The 11,385-nt window shown below is 43.9% G+C and overlaps 1 protein-coding gene across 1 annotated transcript; it reads right to left on the bottom strand.

The window, feature by feature from the left end:
* Window positions 1-930: 930 nt before the first annotated feature.
* Window positions 931-11,385, bottom strand: LOC109899018 (transmembrane protein 200C). The gene is made up of 2 exons (XM_020494058.2): window positions 10,776-11,385; window positions 931-3,605 (listed from the first exon to the last, which is right to left on the bottom strand). The coding sequence occupies exon 2, from the start codon at window positions 3,559-3,561 to the stop codon at window positions 1,933-1,935; it is 1,629 nt and encodes a 542-aa protein (XP_020349647.1). The 5' UTR covers window positions 3,562-3,605; window positions 10,776-11,385; the 3' UTR covers window positions 931-1,932.

Raw genomic sequence — 11,385 nt, forward strand, 5'->3', positions numbered from 1 at the left:
CTCATATGTATATACTGTATCCTTCACTATCTATTATATACTATCTATTGCATCTTAGCCTCTCTGTCACTGCTCATCCATATATTTTATACTTATATATTCTCATCCCATTCCTTTACTAGATTGTGTGTATTAGGTTTTGTTGTGGAATTATTAGATATGACCTGTTAGATACTGCTGCACTGTCGGATCTAGAAGCATAAGCATTTCGCTACACTCGCAATAACATCTACTAACCATGTGTATGTGACCAATAAAATTGTATTTTATTTTATATAAAGCTCCTTCTCCCCATGAACAGATGGAAACCAGGATTCCGTACCAAATGTGGGACTCTGTTACTCCCATTGACAGGAAAACACTTGTTCTTACACTTACACCCAGCTCTCTTTCATGCTCCATCTCTCTCCCTCTCTTTCTAGCTTTCTCTCTCATGCTTTCCATCCCCCCTCTTTTTCTCTCTTCCACTCTTTCTCGCTCTCTCTCTCCCTTTCTTTCACTCTCTCTCTCGCTTTCTCCCTCTCTTTTTCTCTCTTCCCCTCTCTCCCCCTTTATTTCTCTCTTTCTCCCTCACTCTCTATATCTCACGCTCCCTCTCTCATTCCCTCTCTTTCTCCCTCACTCTCTATATCTCTCTCTCTCTCTCGCTCCCTCTCTCTCTCTCTAACTCCCTTTCTTTCTTTCTCTCTCCCTCTTTCTCTCTATATCTCTCTCTTTCCCTCTATTTCTCCCTCACACTCTATATATCTCTCTCTCTCCATCTCTCTCTCTCTCTTTCAGCTATACATTGCTGAACTAATATTTTTTAACACACTGGCACATAAATATCTGCTTGGCTAGGCTGAGTACTCAATTTGGAGAGTGTTCTCACACCTTTGGGTTGATAACTTGATTGACATGTCGGAATAACAGATGGTACAGATAATGAGACAGCTTCATAAGTTTATTTGAAGACTGATTGAGCCATAGGACGACCATGGGATGGTTGAATTGACCATGGGCACCAGGAACAATTGGAATACAATTATTTACTGCAGGTGTGTTATTGAACAAGAACCAACTACAAAAACAATCCAGCTGCTTTTGCACAGGATAACATTGATTTGATAAGTATTTTTTCCACAGATGGTTACTTGTGCTAAGGTACTTAGGCTACTTGTACAGAGATACAAGTGTTCAGCTGTGAATTGTGCTAGTTAGAGTGTTGTTTTTCATTTCGCCCAGGCAAAAGCGATAGCAAAGATATACAGGAGATTCCTTAACAAGCAAGTCAAGACAGTTCTAAACAATAACATACAAGCCTTACTCAGAGAATTTAAAAGACACACAGGCAAATATGCCAACATTGTTTCCCCCACAAGCAAACAGAGATGGTCAATGATGTATTGCTATTAAAGTTTGAATTCAAACTGATAAAAACGGCAAGGACATTAAAGTACAAAATACATGCTGTTGAGACAGCAACTCTCAATCAATATACTACTACAGTATCAGTTGTGACAGTAGGTGGAACAGACACACTATATTTCTACAAATTAGAGAAACTATTACATCAAGTGGATGGTACAGTAACTAACGGTTCAATCACCATTTTAAAACGGGCCCTTTTTTGGTTAATGTTATCTTTTTGCTTTGAAACTCTTTCAGTTGGGTGCGATTCTTCCAACCTACACAAACAAACCCTTGACAAAATACTATACACACAGTCTTCTGTTTTCATAGCCTCCAAAGACCATGTTCGGCTTTTGGTCACATACCGATAATTGCATTTGCAACGAACCACAAGATCCTCTAGATCTCAGATCCTATGCAGTATTGTCGTTGTCATAATTCCATGAAACTGCTGTCAAGTGTCTTCAACCAACTGCGAGTTATCATGTGTCAATTTTTTTTCTCCAAATTAACTCAATCCACCAATCAGTAATTGTCCAATCATATCTCTGTGCTATCCACTTCCTCATCGTCCAAAACGGAGTCTGACTGAGAGATCATGAGAAGTTTCTCTTTGTTGGAGTATCGCCTTGAGCACCTGTCCTGTCGTTCCCCGGGGCTGCTCTCCTCCTGTTCATTGGCTACTCCTCCTTCCCTCTGACTCTTAGCCAGACCCTCCTCTGAGGTCACTCGGCTGAAGGCGGTCACCTCACATGACTCCCTTGACTCAAAGGACTCCCCCCCCAGGTCGCCCAGTTTGATGTACCCACCACCTCCCGGTACCTCTAAACGAGGGCAACTGAGTCGCCGGGACCGTTCCACCTTCCACTCGGTGGGGGTGGATGGAGTGATGCCCAGGTCGATGGACCTGGAGTAGTCTGTCAGGGCGCTGAGGGACAAGTGGGAACCCATCACCCTGGGGCCAGTGGGGGACGAGGGGAGCAGCTGGATCTGGGAGCCCTGAAGCGCCCCCTGGAGGCTACCACTGCTCTTGTACACCTCCACAGAGTCCTGAGGCAGGAGCATAGCCGTCTGCAAAGTCTCCACATTTGCCTGGGTGGTGGTTTCTGGAACACCGTACCCAACCCAGGCTTCGTCTTCTTCGCCAGAGTCACACAGGGCAGCCCTGCTCCTCCCTGCCTCTGCTTTGGCTGAAGGCCTGCGCTGATGCTGGTTGGCCCGATGGTTGGGTTTGGTCATGGGGAGAGTGAAGGCGTTGACCGAGGAGGCCACTATTGTCCGGGTCTCCCACCGTTTGGGGATGGAAATCGGGCTGCTCTGCTGGCCGGCCCCGCTGTGTCTGGAGATAGTGTAGACTGTGTCGGTGAACGTCTGCCTCTCTAGAGATGACACCCTTGACCTAGTCAGGGAGTGGCATCTGGAGGGGCCCAGGCTGCCCTCATCCGGCGAACCTCCCGAAGGCCAAGTGCCTTTGGCTAGTAGGGCAGCGGTATATGCAGCGCTAGGTTTGCCCTCCACCCCTTTGGACTGCATGTAGTTCACAAAGCCATTGAGCGGCATGTTCTCCTTAGTCCGCAAGCTGTGGATGTCAATGACAGTGGAGTAGATGTCCCTCAGGTTGATGATTTTGGTCTTCTTATCGCGGTTCTCATGCAGTACCGCATTGGCGCAGATAAACAGGAAGATGCCAATGCCCATGATGAGGGGACCGAACACCTTCAACTTGTCAGAGTACAGGTACTTATCCAAGAACTCAGCCAGGAAGCCCATAGACGGCTGCTCTAAACCTGTGCCGTTGGAACGATTGTTACTGACCAAATCCCCATCCAAGTGAAATCCATCCTTCGCGTTGTTCGTCCAGTTGCCTGTCAGCCCTGACTCCTCCTTTTTGTTGTAAATTATCTGGATTTTGGGCGGATCCGGGTACAGTGGGCTCTCCCTGGGCCAGTAACCCAGTATGGCCATGGCAATGCCCACCAGTAGGATTAGAATCCCAATAGCCGCCACCACCCCCGAGATGGAGCAGAGATTCAGCTTGCCCTTGACCACCACCACCTCATTCTTCCGCTTCTTCTTGGCTTTTCTCTTACGCTTGTTCTCGGCACGGCTCTTAGAGCGCAGCGAGTCCTGCCTCCTGTTGATCCGCAGCAGGCCTCCGGTGGCGATCATGGTTGGGACTCGGCAGACGGACTGCTCACTCACTCATCCTGAGGCTAGAGAGCGAGGGGGAAAGTGAGTGAGAGGTAGTCAGGGAGAGAAGGTCAGAGAAAGGGGAAAAATAGAGACAGAAAGAGAAAAGGGAGAGGAAGAGACAGGGTTAGATAATAGACCTAGATGTGCAATACTGATGATGATACTCAAGCGGTCCATAATAGTTATTCCACTGCTGAATTTGATATGGTCATAAGTTTGTGATACATTTAGAGAGGAGACACTTGAACAAACGCCAACACAAACTACTACATTCCTATTCAGTGCAATAGCGCAACACTTCCGCTATGCTCTGACTAATTTAGATCATCCCAGTGAAATATGCATGCCAAATGAAGCTCTTTCAGGATGAAGGAGGAGCAAAACAATGAGAATCAATACAAAGTGAAGCCTGTTTTCCGGAGGCGCTTGCTCACTGGGTGACAGCTCCAGACGTGTGGGAGTGATGAGACTTCCGCCACAGCACAGGGAGCGGAGTGAGACACATGCATGTGCACACACACACAGACACACACACACACACATGCGCTCTGGAATGAATGCACCAAAATGACAGAGCGGCATAGCAGAGTGGGATAAGCAGACATTCTGTGGCTTCACAATACAGTGTTGCAAGAACAACAGGGAAATATAGAGCAACACACACATGTCACCGACTGCTTGCTCGCCGGCTATAAAGCCTAAGTGGAGTGTGAAGAAAGAAAACAGCTGGTCGTCCACTGCCACGCCACTTTGATTTCTACACGCCAGGTACCACCTTTACCAAATACTACGGTTGACAGCTGCATAGAGTAATGCATCAAGAAACTCTACTACATTGTGCACATTGTGAAAATGAACCCTATAGAAAACACTGAATACAGGAAGAAGGCTGTCCCTTAAAAGCCTACACTGTCTGTGTAGTGTGCTTACTGGCTCTTGCTATGCCCGGCACATCAGGAACGGATTTGAGACTAAACCTTGGGGGATGCCTGCAGTTGGGTGATAAATCACCGGAAAAGCTCTAAAACTTTGAATTAGGTACACCGTCACTATCAATAGCGAAACCAACAGCAATGCCAATACCTATACAATGAGTGGAGAAATATACCACTGAGCTATCCCCTTGAGCTAAAGGCAGATAACGAAACTAAAAGGAGATGTTTAAAAGCATCCAGTGAAAGTCAATGTGCCTGAAAATGTGGTCTAAAAAGTGTGTTGATGTGAGCAGTCAGTGTTACCAGACATGGTGGTATTCTGGCCCAATTGAGCTTCTTTTGATGTTATTGTGCAACTGGTGATGGTGCACATACAGCGAGCTAAATGCACCACCTTGAAGAAGCCAAGCAGAGCCAAAGAAATTGAAGCTCCCCATACAGGCCTCCTCACCTCAACCAGAGAGGAGTAACACTCTCACAAGACTGCTGCTGTCTCAGCTGACCTAGTCTACCTGGACACGTCACACTTATGCTTTGATACAAAGATCTTCGCCATCTGTGGAGATTTGCCATGAAAATGCTCTCCTTTCTCTGACTACTCCACTGACTACTGTGAAGAGTAAAAATATGATTCTCCATAACATAGGCACATCGACCACCTCAGGAGGGCATATTCAAATATATAATCCAAGACCTAAATCTTGTCCACAGGAGTTCTAATCATACAAAGGTTCATGTAGATGCATGGAGATTGGTGCACACTGCAGTTCCCAGCTGGAGCAAGTGACTCTCTGGTGGCGTGAAACAGTCAGCAACCACAGGATGAATAATGTTAATGAGAGAAGGAGACGATAACAGTGTGATCCAGAGGAACTCACACCTCGCTCTGCCTGAAGGTGTTTCATTAGCTCACAGACACAGCTGATTATTGATGGTTACCAATCAACACATGGGTATAATGGCTTCAGTCTAATGGTAATTAGTTCCAATAGTCCCCCTAAAACAAACCACGATGTAAGGGTGAATACCAAGTCCAATAAATCAATCACAAATAAATCAATTATTCAATTATGCATTACACCCCTGTGTGCAAAACAAACGATGTTGATTGCACATACTTTATTATAAATTAACCTTATCAAAGTAGTGAGAGAAAGAACACACCACATCCCTGAAATATGACCATTTTGAAAGTGTACTTCAATCAAAAAGACTCACACTTTTATCCCCCCCAAACAACTCACACGCTCAACAGAAATTAAATTAGAGGACACAGCCCTTTAGCTCGCTAATAAAAAAAACATGCTCCTGGATGAAAAATAAGCCTCTTTTAATTCTCCCCTTGCTGGCAAACAGATGGAGCAGAAAGAAGCACCTGGTGTCGGAGCTAATTCAAAGGGACAAATCAAATGGCTGCTGGGCCCACAGGAGCGCTTTCAGGGCTATACCCCTGCACGCGGCATCCTAGACCCAGCTGAGGCTTATCAACACAGCGAGAAGCGACTAACAAAATGGAGGAGTGAAGAAGCTAGCTAGTAGCTAACGCCTTCAGGGAGGCTCGAAGTGTTTGTGTTTGTGTTGGCCTTTTTGTATTAACCCTTGGTCACAGGAGGCCAGTCCAATTAAAATGGCTAGCTGTCTGTAGGCTAGCTCATTTAGCTTAATGTGATCACTTCAATATTAGCATTGAAAAAAACTCATCTGTTTTTTTTTCTCACTTCACTACCAGACATTTTTTGTTAGCTCACAAATTATGAGGACAAGGAACTCGCCTGTGAATTTGATCAGATTGGTGCTATTAACAGTGAATTACTGTATATTATTACTGTATATTATCAAACTTCAAGGATGGGAATTTCCAATGTCATCTGTCTCCCCCCTTGCTTGAGGAACAATAGAGAACGAAAGAGGAAAGGCCCACCCCCACACTTGTGCCATGTCATGAGGATACTTGGACCACTTATTGAGATGTGCGTTTTGTTAAGTAAATCAGGTGATAAATGAGCTGAAAAGGAGACTGGAGTAGCCATAAAATTAAATATCTCCCAGTTGTAAATCAGCAGGGAGCGAGAGAACACACAGTGCTGACATTTGGTGGGAATAGCCTCCTAGTTGTATATTGCAACTATAATTCTTCATTTGTGATGACAAATGTGTCCAGTTACAGGTCTCATTAAACCATTGTTGCCTGATCTGCATAAACACTCTTAGAGAAAAAGATGCTAGAAACTAAAAGGGTTCTTTGGCTGTCCCCATAGGATAACCCTTTGAAGAATCCTTGTTGGTTCCAGGTAGAACACTTTTGGTTTCAAATATAACTGTTTTGGGTTCCATGTAGAACCCTTTCCACAGAGGGTTCTATATGGAACCCAAAACATTTCTACCTGGAACCAAAAAGGGGTGTCCTATGGGGACAGATGAAGAACCCTTTTGGAACCATTTTTTATGAGAGTGCAAGCGTACATCTCTCCCATAGAGAAAATAGGGGGCTTTGTAGGGGGTACGTGGGTCAGCAACTATTGCCTGGCACCTATGGGTGTAGCTAAAGCAATGTGTTCAAGTTGGGGACTGTGTCAATCTGTAGACAGAGGTGATGTAACCTGTCATCACTTTTCTGTCTTCAGTTTCTTGGCAATTTCTTGCATGGAATAGCCTTAATTTCTCAGAACAAGAATAGACTGACGAGTTTCAGAAGAAAGGTCTTTGTTTCTGGCTATTTTGAGCCTGTAATCGAACCCACAAATGCTGATGCTCTAGATACTCAACTAGTCTAAAGAAGGCCAGTTTTATTGCTTCGTTAATCAGAACAACAGTTTTCAGCTGTGCCAAAATAATTGCAAAAGGGTTTTATAATGTTCAATTAGCCTTTTAAAATGATAAACTCTGATTAGTTTACACAACGTGCCATTGGAACACAGGAGTGGGGGTTGCTGATAATGGGCCTCTAAGCATATGTAAAAACAAACCGCTACTGGCTCTGGTCTCAGAACATTCTTCTCCTCCGTGACAGAGACCCCATGTTCTTTACATCATCTCGCCATCCTCCGACAAAAGGCATACCGGTCATTTTTCTGTGAAGACAGTAATTCAGTTGAATACCAGGGAATAAATATATTGGCAGGAATAAAACCGCACTATAATTCATATAGCACGGCAATCGATCAATAGCCAATGAGTCAGGCAGAGACAAATCGATTCCTGAAATTCCTGATTAAATGAATTGTAAATTACAAGAGATGTACCAAATAGATAAATAATATGACATGCACTCCGGACAGTAAATACATTTCTTGAGGAACTGAAGCATGACAGGGTTGTATTGTCAACCTGTGAAGTCAATAAGGCATTTATGGATCGTTGAATGAACCTTTGAACTGCAAACTGATCTGTAACCTCAGCGTCGCAGTGGGAGAATGAGATGCATTTAAACTGTCATATAGGAATGACATGTGAGATCAAATAGAGTTCGTAAATCTAATCTCAAACAAGCACACTGTGCAATTTCCCTCAAAGCTATGCATCATAAGGATGCAGGATTGGATCGAAGGCTGCTGGCATTGAAACGTTGATGTGCTGATGTTTTCGCCCGCTATTCTATTGATCTCCTTAACTCCTGTGTCAAATGATGTCTGAGATCATTAAACACATGAGCGCTGGCACGCACACACACACAAGTACAAGGTCATGCACACACACACACTGTACACACACAACCACAAAAGTACTCATGCACACACACGGATGAGGGATTTATTCTATGCTTAATGAGAAGTAAAATACTGAAATTCCAAGCATGTCAGTGCTGTAAAGGCAAACAGAGACTGTAGTCATCTTTGATTACATCTATCCATCATAAACTTTGACCAAAACTATAAAACCTGCATCATAACACGGTTGATCTCTCCTCCATTCTCCCAGAGCTAGTATATAAACAAGGGTGAATAGTAAACACAATGACGTCCATTATGATCTCAGAAATGGGCAACTGATGTGTTGAAATTCCAATGACACAGGGAAACTTAACAGGCTAAAAGTAAAAGTCAGGTGACATTTTGGTGTTGAGGAAATAGCAAAGGGGTACCTTCGTACAATTGAGTTGGTCCTGTGACTCTGCCGACCTCCTGTTAGGCACTATTCTCTACCAGTCCCTCCAGCGCTCCTTGGGAGCCTTCATCATGTTGGTTATATACAGTATATTGGTTATTTAAGTTTTGCTATTAATATCTACTACTCCCACACCAAACTCTCCTCTTCATAGATAGATATACCCGCCACCAACGCTCATCTTATCGCCCATCTCTCCATAAATAGCAACATAACTTGAAACATACCTCAACAGTCCTCAGCTTTTCTACTGCACTGCATCGGTCTTTTGACCATGTCTCACCAATAGAGTTGGATACACTATACTCTGTATATATCTCTGTGGTCTCCTCCCCCTCTGTCAAACACAGAGACTTGACTACTGTACCTGTATCCTATAAACATCCACATTCATCACCATTTAGTTCTTTGCAGTAAATTCACCAGGTCCATAGCTCTGTCCAACCTCACAGAGCCTCTAAACACTCTCCATTGCTATAACTGGACTCTACTGGGTTCTAATGCTTGTGTGAATGACAGGGTTTGAACCCAGGTGTCTTGCTTGCCAGAAAAGCACATTAGCCTGCTGAGCCGAAGCCTAGCCATTGTCTCTCCGCAGGGAGATCCTCTCTGACCCAGAGCAACTCGTCTAAGGCAAGCTTACTAAGGTCACCAAACCACCTCTATTGCACATGCATGAGGTCATGGTGCTAAACATGCCCTGGGGTTGTACAGGAGTCCTATGGCCAGGTTAGTTTACCCGTGGGGTTGAACATGTTGTGCTGGGAAGGTGTATCTCAAACTGTGTTGGGGAATAGCAGGAATGTTGTTTCTGAGGAGTCTGTGTCTGTTTATCTGAGGGATTTTCATAATGTTTGCCTATGTTCCCTAAGGCAATGGCCAAACACAATTGTCTACTTCATCAGAATTCTATTTGCTATATGATTAGGAGAATATCACCATTCATTTACATTGCAGCGAGTTATGTTGCAGGTTTTAGGATTATAGGATTTCAATGTCAGCCGTTTTCCCCAAACAATCTTAATCCTATTGTTTATGTTCAAGAGACAATTTCCAAACATAATTTATGCACTTTACAAAGAACCTGAGTATATCTTCACATTTTAATAATTGATTGCATAATTAGCCTAATAATGACACGGGTTTAGTTCGGTCACTTGGTAACTGATCTCCAAATTGCTGGTAACATAAGTGGGGTTCTGATTACGTGAATATTCCCTCTTTCAATCACACTCAGTCACAATGTATAGTGAACCACCGAACCCTGTCAAACACACACACACACACACAGAGAGAGAGAGAGAGGCATGCTAAGACATATACACTTGCAGATGCACGACAACACACACACACATACATACACACAGATGATGATGATAATAACAATTTGAGTCAAGAGGAACACTGGGGTGCCAATGCCGAGGCAACCAGACAAAGCAGCCAGTCATGTGAGAATATCTATGACCATGCCACAGACTTTGATGTGAAACGCACCTACAGTGCCATTAAACAATGTTCACTTGACGCTACAAATGAGTTGAACTTTGAACTAAACAAAGAATAGTATGCCTACTGTAGCCGAGTATAACAACTATTCAGTATATAACACATTATGAGGACAGTCAGTAAGGCTTGTGGATTTCCAAGTATGGAAGGCAAGCTCATGTCATGATAACAGATGCGCATTGTGATTTTACCAGCACTCCACATCCAAATGCATGATGTCTGTCAATTATTCAGTCATCCAGTCCTTGGACAAGAAACTGAGGATTCATAAGTGCAGTTGGTGTATATTTAGTAGGCTATTCACGGTTATGATAACATTACATTTTAGGCTCTATTGACAGGCCTATATAAATGGTCAGATATGGCTATATTGATATAGTGCATTAGGCCCACGACATAATCTACATAGATAGATTAAACATAAACAGAATGTCTTCAATTGGAAGAAAATACGGGTTTGTTCCCAATTGAGCAGGAGCAAAGAAATCATGTTCAATAGGCGTCCTGCGGTCGTGACAGGAGCTATCTATAACACATAATGAACAAGCACAGTAAAAATGCATGACATTCAGATGAGCCGCTTATTCTAGCACTAGTAGGCTACTTCAGTGTCATATCCAAACGCCTATATAATGGTAAGCTTACCATAGAAGACAGGCAATGCAACCACATATTAAAAACCCTGAAAGAAAGTTTCGATTCCCGGGCGCGGATATCTCATGTCGTAAAAGGAAACTTCGTTTATTCCATGTAATTCCATTCTGGCAAAGGATCTGGCGATCTTCTTTAGCAAGAGGATCCAGTCACAGTCACTCGGCGATGTAGTTTTCATCGAGGCGTAAGCCTTTCCAAGTCAACCTGCGTCTGGGAGAAAAATACTATCCTTTTTATCCGGCTCACCCGCGCTCCTCTCCAGGGAGTGTCTTGTCAGAGAGCAGCGCGCCGAGTTTGTAATGGAGAGTTTTGTGCTGGCAGGCAGCGGGTGATACGGGGCTATTGTTAATATTGTTCTAATTCTTGGGTGTTGTTGCTATGATACCACCACAGCAGCCATCGACTGAAATTGCTGCAGGATTTGAATAATTGCCTTCTTAACTATCCTCTCGGTAACGAACACTCCCCATCCATGTTTGGATCTGAAGCGTTGTGCTGCTGCTAACGTCCAGAACGCGTATGGTGAGACCTCTCCAACGTTTTTGCCTAGAAGTAGGAACGATGGACTTGTGTTAGTGTCTGCAAATGACCTGCGCAAGGC

This window comes from Oncorhynchus kisutch, linkage group LG11 (genome assembly GCF_002021735.2).
Source record: "Oncorhynchus kisutch isolate 150728-3 linkage group LG11, Okis_V2, whole genome shotgun sequence".
In the NCBI taxonomy this organism is placed as follows: Eukaryota; Metazoa; Chordata; class Actinopteri; order Salmoniformes; family Salmonidae; genus Oncorhynchus; species Oncorhynchus kisutch.